The sequence below is a fragment of the Amblyraja radiata genome, chromosome 23 (assembly GCF_010909765.2).
Source record: "Amblyraja radiata isolate CabotCenter1 chromosome 23, sAmbRad1.1.pri, whole genome shotgun sequence".
Taxonomy (NCBI): Eukaryota; Metazoa; Chordata; class Chondrichthyes; order Rajiformes; family Rajidae; genus Amblyraja; species Amblyraja radiata.
The window spans coordinates 41,408,896-41,430,392 of NC_045978.1; the positions used below are offsets into that span (position 1 = coordinate 41,408,896).

Here is a 21,497-nt window from a genome sequence, read left to right on the forward strand (position 1 = left end):
CCACACCACACCACACTACATCACACCACACCGCACCACACCGCACCACCCCACACCGCACCACACCACACTACACCGCACCACCCCACACCGCACCACCCCACACCGCACCACCCCACACCGCACCACCCCACACCGCACCACACCGCACCACCCCACACCGCACCACCCCACACCGCACCACCCCACACCGCACCACCCCACACCGCACCACCCCACACCGCACCACCCCACACCACACCACACCACACCACACCACACCACACCGTGCCGCACTATAGCACACCACACCACACCACACCACACCACACCGTGCCGCACTATAGCACACCACACCACACCGCACCACCCCACACCGCACCACACTACACCACACCACACTACACCACACCACACCGCACCACCCCACACCGCACCACCCCACACCGCACCACCCCACACCGCACCACACCGCACCGCCCCACACCGCACCACCCCACACCGCACCACACCGCACCACCCCACACCGCACCACCCCACACCGCACCACCCCACACCGCACCACCCCACACCGCACCACCCCACACCGCACCACCCCACACCACACCACACCACACCACACCACACCACACCGTGCCGCACTATAGCACACCACACCACACCACACCACCCCAAACCGCACCACCCCACACTGCACCACACCGCACCACACCGTGCCGCACTGTAACACACCACACCACACTGCACCACACCACACCACACCACACCACACCGCACTGCACCACACCACACCACACCACACCACACCACACCACACTGCACCACACCACACCACACTGCACCACACCACACCACACCACACTGCACCACACCACACCACACCACACCACACCACACCACACTGCACCACACCACACCACACCACACCACACTGCACCACACCACACCACACCACACCACACTGCACCACACCACACCACACCACACCACACCACACCACACTGCACCACACTGCACCACACCACACCACACCACACCACACTGCACCACACCACACCACACCACACCACACTGCACCACACCACACCACACCACACCACACCACACCACACTGCACCACACTGCACCACACCACACCACACCACACCACACCACACCACACTGCACCACACTGCACCACACCACACCACACCACACCACACCACACCACACTGCACCACACCACACCACACCACACCACACCACACCGCACTGCACCACACCACACCACACTGCACCGCACCACACCACACCACACTGCACCACACCACACCACACCACACCACACCACACCACACCACACTGCACCACACCACACCACACCACACCACACCACACTACACCACACCACACCACACCACACCACACCACATCGTGCCGCACTGTAGCACACCACACCATACTGCACCACACCGCACCACACCACACCACACCACACCGCACCACACCATACTGCACCACACCATACTGCACCACACCGCACCACACCACACCACACCACACCACACCGCACCACACCACCCCACACCACACCACACTACACCACACTACTACACTACCCCACACTACACCACTACACTACACTACATTTCATGCGTGATCTATGTGTATTGGCATGATGGGGACACATGTGCATATCATTAACGTGACGTGTGCCTCTATCTCCACACGCATGTGCCAGTGCTTTGAACTGGGCCCCATCATCGTGGTGCTGCCCCCGCCCGAGGATGTGGACACGCCCCCCATTGACATCAGCCTCCACCTCCCCCTGCTCTGCTTCAGCCCCAGCACTGTCCTGCAGGTACCCGGGGGGGAGGGGTAGTGATGGGGAGTGGGGCTGAGGGGTGATGGTGGGGGAGGGGCGGTGAGGGGAAGGGGAGGTGGTGGGCTGTGAGGGAGAGTGAGAGTGGAGGGGTAGGTGTGAGGGGAAGGTGGGGGGGGTGAGGTTGACGGGGAGGGGGTGGGGAGTGGGAGGGTGAGGAAGAGGGGGCGGTGAGGGGGGGAGGTGCGGTAGTGAGGTGGAGGGGGAGGGGGAAGGGGAGGGGGTGAGTTGGGGGGCGAGGATGGGGGGGGCCACAGTGGGATATTGTAGGCTGGTGGTGGTGGGAAGTTGCCCGTCGCGTAGTGTCACCGTGGGGATCGTGAGGTGCCCGGTGCTGCCCCACTGTGTGTGTGTGCGTGGCACTGATGCCTGGTGCCCTGTGCCGGTGCCCAGTGCCGGTGCCCAGTGCTGGTGCCCTGTGCCAGTGCTGCCCCACCACAGTGTGTGTGCCGGTGCCCTGTGCTGGTGCCCTGTGCCCTGTGCCGGTGCTCAGTGCCGGTGCCCTGTGCCCTGTGCTAGTGCCCGGTGCCCTGTGCGAGTGCCGGTGCCCTGTGCCGGTGCTGCCCCACCACAGTGTGTGTGCCGGTGCCCAATGCCGGTGCCCTGTGCCGGTGCTGCCTCACCACAGTGTGTGTGCCGTGCCCTGTGCCCTGTGCTGGTGCTGCCCCACCACAGTGTGTGTGCCTGCCACTGACGGCTGTTGTCGGGCAGATCGTGACGTGTTTGCTGACGGAGCGACGCCTGGTGTTCGTGTCTCGGGATTGGCCGCTGCTCACGCTGATGACCGAGTGCTTCGTCTACTACCTGCGGCCGTTGCCATGGCGACATCCCTACATCCCGGTGCTGGCCAGCTCCATGCTCGACATGCTCATGGCCCCCACCGTCTTCCTCATGGGCTGCCACTCCAGGCACATCCGCACCGTCATCGAGGTCAGTCACCGCTCTCCCAGCAGCCCGGGGTCAGTGGTGGTGTGTCCCTCGCCGCCCCTCGCTGCTCCTCGCCGCTCCTCCCCATAACCCCTGACACTACCACTACTCGAGAATCTGTGAATCTCCACCTTAAATATATCCAATTACTCCTCTGCCGTATGTGGCATTAATTTCACAGATTCACCACCCTCTGACTAAAGACATTCCTCCTCATCTCCTTTACAAAGGTACGTTCTTGTACACTGAAGCTGTGACCTCTAGTGCCACAGTGGAATCGCGAGTGGAATCTCCACATCCACTCTGTCCACACCTTTCACTATTTGCTATTCTCTCACACACTCTCTCCATCTCTCCCTGTCACCCACTCTCCCTCCCGCTTTCCCTCCCTCCCTCCATTCCTCCCTACTCCCCATCCCCTCTCCCCCTCCCCGTCCACTCCTCCTCAACCCCTCTCCTCACACACCCCTTCCCTGCCCCCTCGCTTCCCCCCTCCCCCTTGCTGACCCCTGACACACACGTGTGCCCCTTGCCCCCAGCTGGAGGAGTTGGTGCTGGTGGACATAGACACGGGGACGGTGGTCTTTCCCCAGAACCCGGAGTTCCACGCCCCCCCTCTGCCCACCGCCATCACAGAGGAGTTCATCACCAGGTAGGGGGGGCGGGGTGGGGGAGTATGTGCGGGGGGAGTGGGGTTTGTGCGGGGGGGAGGGGAGGGTGATTTGTGCGGGGGAGGGGAGTTTGTGTGGGGGAGGGGGTTTGTGCCGGGGTGGTTTGTGAGGGGGGTTTGTGCGGGACAGGGTGGTGGGCGGGGATGAGGTGTGGGTGTGGTGTCTGGGCCGGTGGGAGTAGAGGGGGGTGCACGTGGGGTACGTCCACAACCGACAGGGGGGGTGGAGGTTTGATTGGGTTGTATCCTGAGGTCATGAGCCGATTGGGTCAGCAGTGAGGATAGAATAGGCTGGAGGAGCCAAATGGCCTATATGCCAACCCCTTGCTTCACATCAGGAACCAGATGTTTGCTTATCCTTGAGCACAAGCGTGACCTTGGACTGTTATCATGACCTTCACCCCTGGAACCCCCTTAATTTCAATGCCTGCCATGACCTTTGCCCCTGTGTTGTCCTTTTCCCCCTGTGTTCTGTCCAGCGTTGACCTTTTCCCCCTGTGTTGCCGTGTGCGGCCATGACCTTTGCCCTGTGTGTCGTGTCCAGCCGTGACCTTTACTCCCTGTGTTGCCTTGTCCAACCGTGACCTTTGCCCCCTGTGTGTCGTGTCCAGCCATGACCTTTGCCCTCTTGTTACCGTGACATTTGCCTCCTGTGTTACCGTGATCTTTACCCACTGTGTTACAGAGAAACATAGAAAATAGGTGCAGGAGGAGGCCATTCGGCCCTTTGAGCCAGCACTGCCATTCATTGTGATCAAGGCTGTTGCCTTGTCCAGCCGTGACCTTTGCCCCGTATGTTGCAGTGTCCGGAGGTTGCGGCTGCACCCTGAGCTGGCGTCGGCATCACTGCCCATCTGCACAGGTCTGGCTGCCGTCCGGCAAAGAGACCTCCATCGGCGGCAACAGATCAACAGCCACGTCCAACGCATCTTCCTGCAGCTCATCGGCAGCCTGCTGAGGTCAGGGGGGACGTATAGTGGGGGGGGGGGGGGGGGGGGGGGTTAGGGGGGATATAGGGAGGGTATAGGGGGAAGTGTAGGGGGGTATAGAGAGGGTATGGGGGGTATGGAGTGGAAGGTAATGGGGGGGTATAGGAGGGTGTGTACAGGGGTATGGGACAGGTTGGGGGTGAGTTGGATGGTGGGTGGTAGGTTGGGGCTGGGTCTGGGGGTGCCCGGTGGGGGAACAACATATCGCCTCAGCACAGAGGGAGAATGAGGAGGGAAGAGACAGTAACTTTAAGACTTTTGCCTCCATCACAGTGAGGAGGTGCCTGGTGAACTCGAACTCACTGTGGTGGATGTTAATTTGTGTTTATTGTGTGTTTTGTTGTTTATTATTATATGTATGGCTGCAGGCACCCACATTTCGTTCAGACCAAAAGATCTGAATGACAAATAAAGGATCTAATCTAATCTAATCTAAGGAGAGGGGGAGTGTGGCGTGAGAGGGGGAGTGTGAGAGGGGGAGGGTGAACCCAGAACCCCGTAGGCTGAGGGGTGATCTTGTACAAAAACAGACACATAGTGCTCCTCAGTAAGTAAGTCAGCGGCTCAGGCAACATGTCTGGAGAACATGGAGAGGTGACATCTCCTCTCAGGACCCTGCTCCAGGCTGATTGAAAAGACAAACTTCGTGAGATCTGGATCTTATAGAGGTGTATAAGATCATGAGGGGATTAGACAGGGTGAATGCGCAGACCTTTACCCAGAGTAAGAGAATCGACGACCAGAGGACACGGGTTTAAGGTGAGAGGGGGAAGTTATAAAGAACTCTATGTAATTGTGCTGTGTGGTGGGTGTATGCAACGAACCGTCGGAGAAGGTAGTTAAGGCAAGGACTATAACACCATTTAAATGACATTTGGACAGATACATGGATAGGACAGGTTTAGAGGGACATTTAGGTTCAGGTTTATTACTGAGGTACAGTATAAAGCTTTGTTCTGCATGTTATCCAAAGATCAGATAATACCATACATAAATATAATCGTCAAACTCCAGTACAACAGGTAGAGCAAAGGGGAAGATACAGAGTGCAGAATATAGTTCTCAGCATTGTAGTGCATCAGTTCCAGAGACAACGCCCAATGTCCACAATGGGGTAGAGGTGAATTGGACAGTTTATGGAATGAAGAGAAAGCCACCAGTGCAGAATATAGTGTTCGAGAGTTATAATAGTTTCCAGAGAAAAGTGCAAGGTCTGCAATAAAGTAGATTGGAAGATCAGGATTACTGCCTAGCTTATGGAAGGACCGTTCGGAAGCTGATGACAGAGGGGAAGAAGCTGTTCCTGAGTCTGGTGGTGCGCGCTTTCAAGCTTCTGTACCTTCTGCCGGACAGGAGCAGGGAGAAGGAGGGATGACCGGGTCTAACTCAGGAAACATATTGGTCAGCATGGACGAGTTGGGCCAAAGGGCCTGTTTGTGTGCTGTGTGACTGAGTCTATGATACATGCATGTCCTTGTCTCACGGTGTGATAGATGGTAGGATGGACACGTTGGGCCCTGCCATGCCCAGGGTGTTGAGGCTGAGCTTGCTGCTGATGTGGCACGTTGGTCAGCTGTTGCCTTGACCAAGGCTTACTGCAAGGTGTCTGCTCTCTCCCCAGAGACGTCACCAAGTATCTGAACCTCAAGCACCGGGTGTTTATCAAGAAAGACTTCCTGGACTCACGCGAGCCCGCCTCACAGCCCTTCTACATCAGTGTGAGTCACCGTGTCTGACCGGTCCTGGTACCACTGGGGTGGGGTGGGTGTGGGTGTGGGGGTGGGGGTGGGGGTGGTGGTGGGGGTGGGGGGGGTTGTGGGGGTGGGTGTGGGGGTGGTGGTGGGGGTGGTGTGGGGGTGGGTTTGGGGGTGGGGGGTGTGTGTATAGTGGGTGTGGGGGTGGGTTGGGTGGGGAGTGGGTGTGGGGGTGGGGGTGGGGTGGTGTTGGGTGGGGGAGGTGGTTTGAGGTGTGGGTGTGGGGGAGGTTAGGGGGTGGGGATGGGTTTGGGGTGGGAGTGTGGGAGTGGGGAGGGGTTAGGGTGTGAGTATGGGTGTGGGGTTGGGTGTGGGGGTTGTTTGGGGTGGGGGTGGGTTTGGGGTGGGTGTGGGTGTGGTTCGGGGGGGGGTGGGTTTGGGGTGGGTGTGGGTTTGGGGTGGGGGTGGGTTTGGGGTGGGTGTGGGTGTGGGTTTGGGGTGGGGGTGGGTGTGGGGGTGGGTTTGGGGTGGGTATGGGGTGAGTGTGACGTTGGGGTGGGTGGTGTGTGGGGTGGGGTGGGTGTGACTTTGGGGTGGGTGAGCCCAAACAGGTTGGTGGAGCTGACCATGACCCTTGCCCTTTGCCCCCGGCAGCACCTGCGGACTGACCTCTTCCACTGCTTCCTCAAGGCCCGGCTCAACGACAGGGTGGACGCCTTCAGCCGCTGGGAGATGGCCACTCGTCCGCAGACCCCCAGGTACCACGCAGGGGGGGGGGGGGGGGTCAGACGAGACGAGACAAGACTAGGCGGGAGCGGGGCGGGGCAATACGAGACGGGGTGGTCAGCTCCCGGCCCCTGGTGTTTGGCTGAGGATTGGCCTGTGTCTAATCCACTCCAGTGAGTGACCCTGTGTTCACACTGGTTTTATACCCAAGTAAATACACGCCAGCGTTTGTTGCATTGAGAATATTGCAGCTGTGGTGATTCGGTGGAGTTTAGACACTAGGGAGAGAGTCGGTGGGACTGCTGGCAACAGTGGTAGTCTCCATGAGCTGGCGGCTCTCCCCATCACAGTGATGGGAGGGGAGGGGAGGGGAGGGGAACGGAGGGGAGGGGAGGGGAGGGGAGGAGAGGCTTGCACAGTGGAGATGGGGGCAATGTTTGGGAGGAAGTAGAAAGAGATTCTGCAGAGGCTGAGAGTCTAGTTCAGTTTATGTTCATCAGTTCTAGGAACAGAATTAGGCCATTTGGCCCATTAAGTTTATTCCGCCATTCAATCATGGCTGATCTATCTTTCCCTCTCAACCCCATTTTCCAGCCTGCCTCCCATAACCCCTGACACCCGTACTAAGTAATAATCTGTCAATCTCTGCCTTACAAATACCCAATGATGGCCTCTGAGGCAATGAATAAAGCCCTCAGACTAAAGGAATTCATAAGGTCATAAGTAACAGGAGCAGAATAAGGCCATTTGCCCAAGTCTACGACATTCAATCAAAGCCTTCAAACCCCTCGTCCAAATCATTAATATACAACGTGAAGAGTAGCGGCCCCAGCACCAACCCCTGCGGAACTGCGCTAGTCACTGGCAGCCAACCCCTTTATTGCCACTCTTCAGCCATCCAGCCAACCTGCTATCCATGCTAGTATCTGCCCTTTCATACCGTGGGCTCTCACCTTCCTTAGCAGCCTCACTTGTGGCACCTTATCAAAGGCTTTCTGAAAATCTAGGTAAACAACATCTACTGACTATTCTTTGCCTGTCATCAAAGAATTCCAGCAGATTCGCCAGGCAAGATCTCCCCTTCACATAGCCTTGCTGCCGACCTATTTTATCATGAGCTTCTAAGTACTCCGTAACTGATCAGTCTGAAGAAGGGTCTCGACCCGAAACCTCTCCCATTCCTTCTCTCCAGAGATGCTGCCTGTCAGGGCCGGCCTTAGGAAGTGCGGGGCCCAATTGGGAACAATTTTCGTAGACATATATAAATAAATAATTATGATTGAGTCACGTGTCGTGAGTAACATGACAATTGGGGGGAGAGTTCCTTTCACAGCGTGTGGGGAGTCTAGCCAGGGGTAAAGTTGCGGGGAGGGAAGGAGCGTTGAGAAGGAGGGGGTCGGGGTTTATGCCAGTAACACTCACTCACCGCTGTCGCGGCGCTCCGGGCGCGGAGCTACCGCTGTGGCCGGGGTGGGAAGCAGCTCGTGTGGCTACGAGCGGCCTCCATCACCGGACAGCGGAACCGACTGCCATCTCAATGCCTTCTGCCGGCCCGCTCACCTCTGGCAGTGCTCTCCGTCTGACCAGTGAGGGGACCAGCTCAAGAGCAAAGATCATAGAGCGGAGTGGGTCAGCGGGCGATGGATAACATCACAGCGGGCGGTGGAGCTTACTCCTGTGTCACCGCGAACAAGGGATCAATTGAGGTTACGCGCAGCGACTCTGGAGAGAAGACCCTTCTTTAGACTGAACCGAACTCTCGTCGGTGAGAGTATTTGTGATTGTCTGAAGAAGGGTCTCGACCAGAACCGCAACCCTCTCCCCAGAGCCCCTGCCCGTCCCGCTGAGCCACCACAGACAGGGAGTTGAAGGTAGACACAGGGGGATCCACCTTCAACTTCAGAGCCAAACAAAAAACACAGAGTGCTGGAGGAACTCAGCGGGCAAGGCAGCACCTGCGGAGGGAACATATCACTTATCAGGAGCCACCACGGGCCAGGACTCTTCCCCCCGACCCCAACAGAAAGGAACCGCAGATGCAGCCATCACCGCAAAACGTCTAACTGTAGATGCTGGAAAATCGAAGGTAGACAAAAATGCTGGAGGAACTCAGCGGGTGTGAGGCAGCGTCTATGGAGCGAAGGAAATAGCCAACGTTTCGGGCCGGGTCTAAAGAAGGGTTTCGACCCGAAACATTGCATATTTCCTTCGCTCCATAGAGGGAGGGGGGGGGATGCAGGGAGTCAGATAGACTGCGCAATGACAGGGGGGGGTCCCAGTGTGAGAGTGAGTCACCACCTGCGTACAGCGTTCCCACATCCCTCTTCTCCACCAAGCAAGGCACACTCCTCTCTCCCCTCCGCCCTCTCCCCCCTTCCTTCCCTCATCCTCACCCCCCCCCTTCTCTAAAGAAGGAGGCAAGGGGAGGGGGAGGGAGGTAGTGAGGGGGAGATCTAAAGGGTAACTGGTTTTGGTCTCCAATCACCTCACAAAGGGCAGCCAACAGTGGTGGTGAAGCAGAAGGGAGCTCTCTCTCTCCCCCCTCTCCCTCTCTCACAACTTCCTCTCTCTTCTCTCTCCAATTCTCTCTCTCTTCCTCTCGCTCCCCCCCCCACTCCTCTCCCCCAGCCACGTTTATATCGACAGTTCACTCCACGAGTGTGTGTGTGTGTGAGCCGAGCAGTGTTTCCCATTCTGACTCTGCTCCGTGAGCTGCTCGTATTGACAGTAATCGTGTCCACCTCTTAATTGAAAACGAGTGGTTTGCAAACTGAAAATCCCCCCTCTGTCTCTCCACGCCCCCCCCCCCCCCCACACACACACACAGACAGGGAAACACACGCAGACACACACGCAGATAGAGATAGAGAGAGAGACACACACACAGAAACACAGAGACATACACAGACACAGACAGACACCAATGTTAACACAGACTCAAACCTCCAACCAGGTCTGCTGTTGTACAGCACCGAAGGAGTTAACCCCCCCCCCCATCTCCCCCTGCACCCGCTGAGTTTCTCCAGCTTTTTTGTTCCCCCCACTCACACACGGCCCGCCTGCCCACTCCTGGCGTTTAGTGTTGAATACTCACGGCTGAGTTCGCTGTGGTGCTGGAGCTTGCTGCCCTGTAGACTCCCCCCCACCCTGGGTCTGCTCCGGCGGCAGCGAGTGACAATATAACGCATTTACTGAGGAATACATTGTTTAACTACTTGATAACTACTGCCTGTTTACAAGTGTTACAGCAGCAGTTTGTTATCCATGTTCGTTTTGTAAAAAAATCCGTATGCCAAATTTAAAAAAAATTGTATTTCCATATGAAATACGTAAAATTAACGCAGGGTCAATCGGTCCAATCGGCCTAGGGCTGGCCCTGCTGCCTGTCCCGTTGAGTAATCCAGCATTTTGTGTCTATCTTCGGTTTAAACCAGCATCTGCAGTTCTTTCCTATACACCTCATTCTTTATAATGGACTCTAAAATCGCATCACCCACTGAATTCTTCCTCATCTCCTTTCTAAATGTACATCCTTTTATTCTGAGGCTATGGCCTCTGGTCCCAGACTCTCCCACTAGTGGAAACATCCTCTCCACATCCACTCAATCCAGGCCTTTCACTGTTTGTTTATGACTATTAGTTGAGAGATGTGGATGGTGATAGATTGTAGAGCTGTGAGATCCTCTGTCTTGGATTCCAGTCAGTTTACAGGTGGCAGCTCTTGCAATCTTCGCAGCCACTTTGCCCATTGATTAACGTTGGCCCAGAGCCAGGTTCAAGAGGTCAGGAAGATCCTGAAGTTGTCTTTGTGTGAGCACAATGCGCATGGATCCAGGCCTCTCTGAGGTTTCCTCTGCGTTGTCTCACTGCAGTCTCAGGCTGAGTTACTGTACATTTGGCTGTTTAGTGTTAATGTGTAGAGACATAGCATGGAAACAGGACCATCGATTACTCGTTCACACTGATTCTATGTTATCCCACTTTTGCATCCACTCCCTACACATTAGGGACAATTTGCGAAAGCCATTTAACCTATAAATCCGCCTGTCTTTGGGATGTGGGAGGAAAGCGGAGCACCCGGAGAAAACCCAGATGGACAAGTGAAGAGACACAGTTGAACTGTCCAGTTGGGGTGCAGGGTCAATCTTGGGTGATTGGGGGGGAGGGCAGTGTGGGGTGTGTGGGTTCAGTCATTGCTACACTAACCGTCCTGATACAATGTTTCAGGTTGAACGCCGAGCTATCTCCTACCGGCCACTCCTCTCCATTCACCAGCGACGCTGCCCGCACCATCGATGACCACATGTCCCAGGAGCCCAGCCTGGCCACATCACTCACCTCTCACCCCCCCGCTGACCCCGGCAACACAGGTACCCGACCTCTGCCGAACGCACCGGACACAACCGCCCACTGCCTGGACCCCAGGGTCAGGCCTCTCCACTGTCCCCCCCACACACGCCCCCCAGGGTCAGGCAGTGTGACTCTATGCCACCCTATCACATCTTGGTAGGTGTGTTTTGTGGAGGGTGGGGGGTGGTCTGCCTGTACGGGGGGAGGGGCAAACAGCAGAGAGGGTGAGGTTCAGCTGAGTGAGGGGCTGGGTGGTGGCGAGGGAAGGCTGGGATTGAATGGACATTTCCACTCACTCATTCTCTCCATCTCCTTCTCCCTTTCTCTCTCCCCCTCCCCCTCTGCCCCTATCTCTCACTCCCCCTACACTCATCCTCTCCTGCTCCCTCTGCCTGTCGTCTTTCTCCCTGTCACTCCCTCTCTCTCCTCCCCCTCTCTCCCCCCCCTCTCTCCACCCTCTCACTCCCCTCTCCCCCCTCTCTCTCTCTCCCTCTCTCTCTCCCCCCTCTCTCCCGCGTCTCTCTCCCCCCTCCCCCCTCTCTCTCTTCCCCCTCCCCCCCTCTCTCTCTCCCCCCTCCCCCTCTCTCTCTCCCCCCTCCCCCCTCTCTCTCTCCCCCCTCCCCCCGTCTCTCTCCCCTCTCTCTCGCCCCCCTCCTCCCTCCCCCCCTCTCTCTGCCCCCTCCCCCCCTCTCCCCCCCTGTCTCCCCCTTGCCCCCCCCATGTTTGCAGGAGTACGTGTGCGCCCCACCGTTGTGCCGCGCTGCCTGTACCTGCCCCCACTACCCAGCGCCCCTCTGGATGATCTGAGCGTGTCTCTGTTCTACACCAAACTGGTGGTGGACATCACACGGGAGCTGGAGGGGGTGGGTGGTGATGATGGGGGTGTACGGGCAGTTTGCCTGTACCTGCGGGGGGTAGTGCGGTTGTGCCAGGGGCAGCCCGTGCCCGCCCTGCTGGACTTCCAGAGCCTGGAGAAGATCGACATGGACTTCTTCCCGCTGGAGCTGGTGCGGCAGACGCTGGAATCTATGAGCACTGAGCAGCTGCGGGCCTTGCAGGAGACAGAGGGGCTGAAGGGCCTGCTGCACGGCGTGCTGGAGAAGCACTGGGACCGCGCGCGGCCCGAACACAGCGTACGAGACCTGGAGCTGCCCGTCTGGCCCCTCGACCGCCAGCAGTTCACCGCCCTGGCACAGGCGGCTGGCCTGGTCAGCACCACAATCACAGCAGACTGCCTCTTCGATATCCTTGCCGCCGGTGAGTCCCAACCCCCCTCACCCCTACACACTGAATGGTCGGCCTCTGGGGAGTGTTGTAGAGCAGAGGGATCTAGGAGTACAGGTGCATGGTTCCTTGAAGGTCGGGTCACAGGGAGATATGGTGGTCAAAAAGGCTTTTGGTACTTTGGCCTTCATCAGTCAGACTATTGAGTATGGAAGTTGGGAGGTCATGTTGCAGATGTATAAGACGTTGGTGAGACCGCATTTAGCGTATTGTGTTCAGATTTGGGTACCATGTTATAGGAAAGATGTTGTCAAGCTGGAAAGGGTTGAGAGAAGATTTACGAGGATGTTGCCAGAACTAGAGGGTGTGGGCTATAGGGAGAGGTTGAGTAGACTGGGTCTCTATTCAATGCAGCACAGGAGGATGAGGGGTGATCTTATAGAGGTGTGCAAAAAAGAGAGGAATGGGATTGGGTAGATGCACAAAGTCTCTTGCCCAGCGTAGGAGAATCGAGGACCAGAGGACATGGGTTTAAGGTGAAAAGATTTAATAGGAATCTGATGGGTAACTTTTTCACGCAAAGGGTGGTGGGTGTATGGAGCAAGCTGCCAGAGGAGGTAGTTGAGGCAGGGACTATCCTAACGTTTAAGAAACAGGTACATGGATAGGACAGATTTGGAGGGATATGGACCAAGCGCAGGCAAGTGGGACTAGTATAGCTGGGACATGTTGGCCGGTGTGGGCAGGTTGGGCTGAAGGGCCTGTTTCCACACTGTATCGTTCTGCCTGTATCGTTCTGCCAGTGGACTGGAGCCCTGTTGATATTGGGCTTGGAGGCTGCAGGGGGGAGTGTCTTGGGGGAAATACTCCCCCTAGGAGAAGGGGAGAGATCTGGAGGGTCAGCTCTCTCCCCAGGGTGAGGGGTCGGGGGGTCAGGGGTCGGAGGGCAGTGCCGAGGTCAGGCTCCGGCCACTCACCCCCCTGTCCGCTCTCCCCTCACTCTGCGCAGAGACGCCCAGGAGGAGGAGGAGCTCCAGGAGGAAAAAGAGCAAAAAAAATAAACCATCAACCAGCTCGTACTAAACCCTCCGACCTCCGACCTCCGACCTCTGTGTGCCTGCACCAACGACCTTTGACCTCTCTGCTTCCGTCACTGACCTCTGAGTGCCGCCGTCAACAACCTCTAACCTCTCTACGCCACGCTGACCTCTCCCCCCTCCCCCGGCCGTGCCATCGGAGTGAGGGGGCATTATCCCCACTGCCCTTCTCTGTGCCCCCTCCAAGCCCCAGTAACCAGGGTTCCATCCTGACCTCAGGTGCTGTCTATGTGGAGTGTGCACGTGCACTGGTTTCCTCCCACATCCCAAAGACGTGCGAGTTTGTAGTTTAATGGGGTTTGATAAAATTGCCCCGAGTGTGCAGGGAATGGACGGGAACCTGGGATAACAGAGAACTACTGAACAGGGATTGCTGGTCAGCATGGACTCGATGGGTCGAAGGGCCTGTTTCCACACTGTGTTTTTCAGTCAGATACTCTCTGGGAGATGCAGTGACCTGTGGCACCCCTAGAGGGCAGCGTGAGCCAGGATATCAGCAGGTGCTGCTCAGCACAGCACCCTGGGGTGTCCCAGCCCCTGCACCCTGGGGTGCTCTGTCCCTGCACCCTGGGATGCCCCAGCCCCTGCACCCTGAGGTGCTCTGTCCCTGCACCCTGGGGTGCTCTCTGTTCCTGCACCCTGGGTTGCCCCGGACAGACATGCTCCCTCACTCAGAGTCCAGGCCTGCAGCACTGCAACAGTGCAGGGTGTTGTAGAGACAGTTTAGTGGGCGCTGCCCTGGGGCCGTTGCCTGTGTTGGGGGGAGTGATGGAACATCCCACCTCCCCCCAACTCCCCCACTCCTGCCCTCCCCCCTCCCCTGATCGGGTCACACGGTAAACAAGGAACTGTAGGCGCTGGGATCCGGAGCAAAGCACAAAGTGCCGGAGGAACTCAGCAGGTCAGGATAAAACAGAAGGGTCCTAACCTGAAACATTGTGATACCATGCCTGACCCGCTGATCCCGGCATCTGCTGGAACTCAGCAGATCAGGTGAGGATAGGTGTGGCAACGTTTCAGGCCGGGACCCTTGCTCAGTCTGGGTGAGGGAGGGGGAGAACGAGATGGGGAGGAGAGCAGAGAGAGAGGGTCTCACACACTCCCGGGCACAGAGAGGAGGAACTTCAGACAGCGGATACCTGGAGACATCTCACAATAAACACCATTGAACCAGTGAATGATTGAGCAGTGTAGCAGTAAGGAGCCACAGAGTTTAACGTGCAGAAGCAGGCCCTTCATCCCACCTTGTCCATGCTGACCATGGTGGCCTACTGGCCCACCCCCTTTAGCCGGCCTAAACCCATTGCTGTGCCACTCATTCCCAAGTCACACCCTGCCTGGCTCTGCGTTTAGTTTCCCCACAACCCGCCCCTGCCCCCAGCATAGACCATAGCATAGTCCAGCACAGGAGCAGGCCCTTCGGCCCACAATGTCCGTGCACAACACCATTTCCAGTTAAACTGATCTTTTCTGCCTGTACCTGATCTATATCCCTGGTTGGGAAGGACTCTGGGCCGAAGGGCCTGTATCCGCTCTGTATCTCTAAAGTCTGAATGCTAAGGTCTAAATATCCACGGGCTGTTAAACTCCACTATGGCAGCAGATTACAGGTCCCCAACCCTCACTGTAAATAACGTGCCCCACACATCTCCTTTAAACATTGCACCTCTCACATTAAAGCAACGCCCTCTAGTGTTTAACGTTTCCACCCTGGCCAAAAGGCTCTGTCTGTCGACCCTATCTATGTTTCTTATAATTTTATAAAACTATTCGATCTCCCCACAACCTCCGGCACTCCAGAGAAAACAATCCAACTGCAGTCTGAAGAAGAATCCCGACCTGAAACGTCACCCATCCACGTTCTCCAGAGATGCTGCCTGAGATGCTGAGTTACTCCAGCACCTTGTGTCTATCCAAGTCTGTCCAACCTCTCCCTGTAGCTATACCCTCTAATCCAGGCAGCAGTCTGGTGAGGCAGAGGTTCACTTGCACCTCCTCCAACCTCATCTACTGTATCCGCTGTTCCAGGTGGGTATATCGGCGAGACCAAGCGCAGGCTCTGCCATTGTTTTGCTGAACACCTCAGCTCAATTCGACTAACCTGATCTCCCGGTTGCTCAACACTTCAACTCCCCCTCCCATTCCCAATCTGACCTTTCTGTCCTGGGCTTTCCATCAGAGTGAGGCCCAGCTCAAATTGGAAAAGCAACATATTTCGCTTGGGTAGCTTACACCCCAGCGGTATGAACATAGAAAATAGGTGCAGGAGGAGGCCAGCACCGCCATTCATTGTGATCATGGCTGATCGTCGCCTATCAATAACCCGTGCCTGCCTTCTCCCCATATCCCTTGACACCACTAGCCCCTAGAGATCTATCTAACTCTCTCTTAAATCCATCCAGTGACTTGGCCTCCACTGCCCTCTGTGGCAGGGAATTCCATAAATTCACAACTCTCCGGGTGAAAAGGTTTTTTTCTCACCTCAGTCTTAAATGACCTCCCCTTTATTCTAAGATTGTGGCCCCTGGTTCTGGACTCGCCCAACATTGGGAACATTTTTCCTGCAACTAGCTTGACCAGTCCTTTTATAATTTTACTAGACCAAGTGCAGTTGGTCTGTTCCCCCAACGTGCGGTTGGGGGGGGGGGGGGGGGGGGGGGGGCAGGCGGCATGCAGCGTCACACACACTAACTATCCCTCCCCCCCCCCCCCGCACTCACGCTAATACCCCCTTGGTATTATGTTAATATTATTAATTTGCTCCTTTTACCCCATAACCACCCTATTCACTGACGCATAGCCCCCAACGCAGTCACATCAAGAGAGGGGGGGGGGGGGAGGGGGGGGGGTAGAGAGTGAGGGCAGAGAGAGAAGGGGCAGAGACACAGAGAGAGGGACAGAGACACAGAGAGAGGGGCAAGAGGGTGAGGGGGGTGGAGAGGAGGAGAAGAGGAAGGGTGGGTGAGGGGGGAAAAGGTGGGGGAGGAGGGGAGGAGAGAGGGGGTGCTGAGAGGGGGTGAGGTGGGGAGCAGGGAGGGGGAGGGAAGAGGGTAGGGGGTGTGGAGGGGAGGGGGTTTAGGGGAGGGAGGGAGGGGATAGAGGGGAGGATGGGAGAGAGGGGGGTAGGAGGGGAGAGAGGGGGGAGGAGAGAGGGGAAAGAGGGGGAGAGAGAGGGTGTGCTGAGAGGGGAGGGGGATAGGTGGGGAGCAGGGAGGGTGGAGGGAAGGGGGTAGCGGTGTGTGGAGGGGAGGGGGTTTAGGGGAGGAATGGTGGGGGAGGGGATGGAGGGGAGAAAAAGAGGGGAGAGAGAGAGGGGGGGGGGGGGGGGGGGGCGGGGGGAGAGGGGGGGAGGGGGGGGGGGGGGGGGGGGGGGAAGGGGGGGGGGGGGAGGGGAGGGGGGGGAGGAGAGGGGGGAGAGGAGAGTGGGAGAGGAGAGGAGAGGAGGGGAGAGGGGGGAGAGAGAGGGGGGAGGGGAGGGGAGAGGGGGGGAGGAGGGGGGAGAGGGAGGGGGGGAGGAGGGGGGGGAGGGGGGGGGAGAGGAGAGGGGGGGGAGAGGAAAGGGGGGGAGAGGTGAGGGGGGCAGAGGGAGGGGGGGGGAGAGGAGAGGGGGGGAGAAGGGGGGGGGGGGGGAGCGGGGGGGGGGGAGAGGAGAGGGGGAGAACCTAAAAAACATTTTAGAACCAAAAAAGACGCATTCTGCAAGCATTGTAGAACCAAAAGAGACACTTTTTGCAAACATTTTAGAACCAATAGACACATTCTGCAAGCGTTTTAGAACCACTAAGGACACTTACATTTGAGTAGACATGTGTTCAGTGTTATTCACAGCTCAGAGAAACGTGACCCTCTGCCTTCTTCCAGCTTGCAGACACTGATTGGGGCACACCACTTCCTGGTTTTATAGTCCCTCCCCCCTGCCGCCAGCAGGGGCAGCAGAGAGAATGGGGAATTTTGTAAAAATCATTAATCGACGGGAAAAATCCTCGGCACACATGTGGCGGAGGGGGGCTCTGAGCAAGGTGGCCAAAAATGACGGCCGTAGGTGGCGGCGTTCTCTCGGACATCGCAGCACAGATCGCCAAAACCGGTCAAGAACAGACTTTTAGTAATATAAGATATGTTTCTATAAGATACCCCCTCATCCTTCTAAACTCCAGTGAATACAAGCCTAGTCTTTTCACTATTTCCTCATATGACAGTCCCGCCATCCCAGGGATCAATCTCGTGAACCTACGCTGCACTGCTTCAATCACAAGGATGTCCTTCCTCAAATTAGGGGACCAAAACTGTACACAATACTCCAGATGTGGTCTCACCAGAGCCCTATACAACTGCAGAATAACCTCTTTACTCCTATACTGAAATCCTCTTGTTATGAAGGCCAACATCCCATTAGCTTTCTTCACTGCCTGCTGTACCTGCAGGCCAGCTTTCAGTGACTGGACACCCAGGTCTCGCTGTACCTCCCCCTTACCTAACATAACCCCATTGAGATAATAGTCTGCCCCCTTGTTTTTGCAACCAAAGTGGATAACCTCACATTTATCTATATTATACTGCATCTTCCAGTAACCGTTGCTTTCCCTCTCTCTCCATCCCCTCCCTTTTCCCAGTTCCCCCACCAGTCCCCAATTACATCTACAAGAAGGGTTTCGGCCCGAAACGTCGCCTATTTCCTTCGCTCCATAGATGCTGCTGCACCCGCTGAGTTCCTCCAGCAATTTTGTGTACCTACATTGTATCTCTATTTGCTTCATTATCACCTTCTAGGTAACAATGATCTATTCTACATTTTCCTTGTACTACATGCCCTTTGATGTCTCGTTTTCACACCTTACAGTTCCTTATCTCTGTGTCTCCCTCGCCCCTGACTTTCAGTCTGGTCTTGACCCGAAACGTCACCCATTCCTTCTCTCCAGAGATGCTGCCTGTCCCACTGAGTTACTCCAGCATTTTGTGAGTATCACTCCCCAGGCTATGTTCTGCCCCTCTCTTCCAGCATTCTCCCCTCCCCCCACCCTACTACAATCCACCCAAAAATCACCTCTCCATGATCTTCAGATATGCTTCCTGAGTTACTCCAGCACTTTGTCTTTTGACAGTGAAAAGTTTATGTGTTGTATACTACCCACTCATCAGATAATACTGCACAAGAATACAATCAAATCAAACTCCAGTGCTACAGGTAGAACAAAGAGAAAGCTACCAGTGCAGAATATAGCGGTATAATAAAAGTTCTAGGGAAAAGTGCAAGATCTGCACTAAGGTAGGTTGGAAGATCAGGACTACACCTTAGTTTATGCTAGGAACGTTCAGAAGAGGGGAAGAAGCTGTTCCTGAGTCTGGTGGTGCTCGCTTTCAAGCTTCTGTACCTTCTGCCGGACAGGAGCAGGGAGAAGGAATAATGACCAGGGTGGAACAGGAACAAGTCTTTGATTAAGTCGGCTGCTTTCCTGAGTCAATGGTGGGGAGTGTGGTCTGTGTGATGGACTGGGCTACATCTACAATGGTGGGGAGTGTGGTTTGTGTGATGGACTGGGCTACATCTACAATGGTGGGGAGTGTGGTTTGTGTGATGGACTGGGCTACATCTACAATGGTGGGGAGTGTGGTCTGTGTGATGGACTGGGCTACATCTACAATGGTGGGGAGTGTGGTCTGTGTGATGGACTGGGCTACATCTACAATGGTGGGGAGTGTGGTCTGTGTGATGGACTGGGCTACATCTACAATGGTGGGGAGTGTGGTCTGTGTGATGGACTGGGCTACATCTACAATGGTGGGGAGTGTGGTCTGTGTGATGGACTGGGCTACATCTACAATGGTGGGGAGTGTGGTCTGTGTGATGGACTGGGCTACATCTACAATGGTGGGGAGTGTGGTCTGTGTGATGGACTGGGCTACATCTACAATGGTGGGGAGTGTGGTCTGTGTGATGGACTGGGCTACATCTACAATGGTGGGGAGTGTGGTCTGTGTGATGGACTGGGCTACACCTACAATGGTGGGGAGTGTGGTCTGTGTGATGGACTGGGCTACATCTACAATGGTGGGGAGTGTGGTCTGTGTGATGGACTGGGCTACATCTACAATGGTGGGGAGTGTGGTCTGTGTGATGGACTGGGCTACATCTACAATGGTGGGGAGTGTGGTCTGTGTGATGGACTGGGCTACATCTACAATGGTGGGGAGAGTGGTCTGTGATGGACTGGGCTACACTACAACTCTGCAATTTCGAGACACAATGAATCACAGATGCTCAGCGGGTCAGGCAACATCTCTGGAGAACATGGGTGATGTTTTGGGTTGGAACCCTTCTTCAGACTGCCTGAGCCGTTGAGTTACTCCAGCACTTTACTCCATGTACCTGGGCAGGGCTGTTCCCAAGCCAAGCCGTGGTCCAAGGTGATAGGACGTGGGGGGGATGTGTTTGAGAGACTGTTCATGAGATTTCATTGAGTGCCAAGGTGCATTTGATGGGCAGAATGGCCTTGCCCAATCCCTTGAGCAGAGCTGAGGGACTGATGCCTCCATAAGTGGGAATATATTCCCTTCCAGTTGCAACAGCCCTGATGGGCCGAATGGCCTCTCTCCGTGCCTCAACGACATGCACAAAGCATAAAATGGGCTTGTCCTGTTCCTGGCTCACCTGCTCAATGGGCCGAATGGCCTGTAATTGCAGAAACAAGGATCTGCAGATGCTGGTTAATACATAAAGGACGCTGGAGTCAGGCAGCATCCCCGGAGAACAAGGAGAGATGATGTTTCAGGTCGGGACCATCAGTCTGAAGTTCTTTGTGTCTACACTAAACAAATCCAACTTTATTCTTTAATCGTCCATTCAGGCTGAAGGGTCCCAATCCGAAATTTCACCCATTCACGTTCTCCAAAGATGCTGCCTAACCCGCTGAGTTACTCCAGCACTGTGTGTGTGTACACTGTGTGTGTGTGTACACTGTGTGTGTGTGTACACTGTGTGTGTGTGTGTGTACACTGTGTGTGTGTGTGTACACTGTGAGTGTGTGTACACTGTGTGTGTGTGTACACTGTGTGTGTGTGTACACTGTGTGTGTGTGTACACTGTGTGTGTGTGTGTGTGTGTACACTGTGTGTGTGTGTACACTGTGTGTGTGTACACTGTGTGTGTGTACACTGTGTGTGTGTACACTGTGTGTGTGTGTACACTGTGTGTGTGTGTACACTTTGTGTGTGTGTACACTGTGTGTGTGTGTACACTGTGTGTGTGTGTGTACACTGTGTGTGTGTACACTGTGTGTGTGTACACTGTGTGTGTACACTGTGTGTGTGTGTGTACACTGTGTGTGTGTGTGTACACTGTGTGTGTGTACACTGTATGTGTGTGTACATTGTGTGTGTGTACACTGTGTGTGCACACTGTGTGTATACACTGTGTGCACACTGTGTGTGTACACTGTATGTGTGTGTGTACACTTTGTGACATACACTGTGTGTGTGTGTGTGTACATTGTGTGTGTGTGTCCACTGTGTGTGCGTGTATGTGTACCATGTGTGTCCTATTTGTGTGTGTGTACCATTTGCGTGTATGTATGCGTGTCATGTTGTTACCTCACCATGTGTATTTGTGTGTGTGTGTGTATGTGTGTGTGTCATAGAGTGATACAGTGTAGAAACAGGCCCTTCGGCCCACCTCGCCCACACTGGCCAACAATGTCCCAGCTACAATAGCCCCACTTGCCTGCGCTTGGTCCATATCGCTCCAAACATGTCCTATCCATGTACCTGTCTAACTGCTTCTTAAATGATGGGATAGTCCCAGCCTCAACTACTTCTGGCTGCTTGTTCCATACACCCACCACACTTTGTGTGGAACAGTTATCCCTCGGATCCTACTAAATATTTTCCCCTTCACCTTGAACCTATGTCCACTGGTTCTCGATTCCCCTACTCTGGGCAAAAGACTCTGTTCATCTACCCGATCTATTCCTCCCATGATTTTAT

At 55.6% G+C, this 21,497-nt stretch overlaps 1 protein-coding gene across 1 annotated transcript in view; it reads left to right on the plus strand.

The window, feature by feature from the left end:
* LOC116986103 (DENN domain-containing protein 3-like) overlaps window positions 1-21,497 on the plus strand; it is a 72,763-nt gene that overhangs the window by 23,984 nt on the left and 27,282 nt on the right. Inside the window, exons 7-14 of the mRNA XM_033041272.1 lie at window positions 1,700-1,819; window positions 2,552-2,770; window positions 3,307-3,419; window positions 4,241-4,396; window positions 6,048-6,144; window positions 6,775-6,878; window positions 11,074-11,216; window positions 11,926-12,490. Coding sequence (XP_032897163.1) covers window positions 1,700-1,819; window positions 2,552-2,770; window positions 3,307-3,419; window positions 4,241-4,396; window positions 6,048-6,144; window positions 6,775-6,878; window positions 11,074-11,216; window positions 11,926-12,490 — 1,517 coding nt within the window. The remainder of the gene's footprint in view (window positions 1-1,699; window positions 1,820-2,551; window positions 2,771-3,306; window positions 3,420-4,240; window positions 4,397-6,047; window positions 6,145-6,774; window positions 6,879-11,073; window positions 11,217-11,925; window positions 12,491-21,497) is intronic.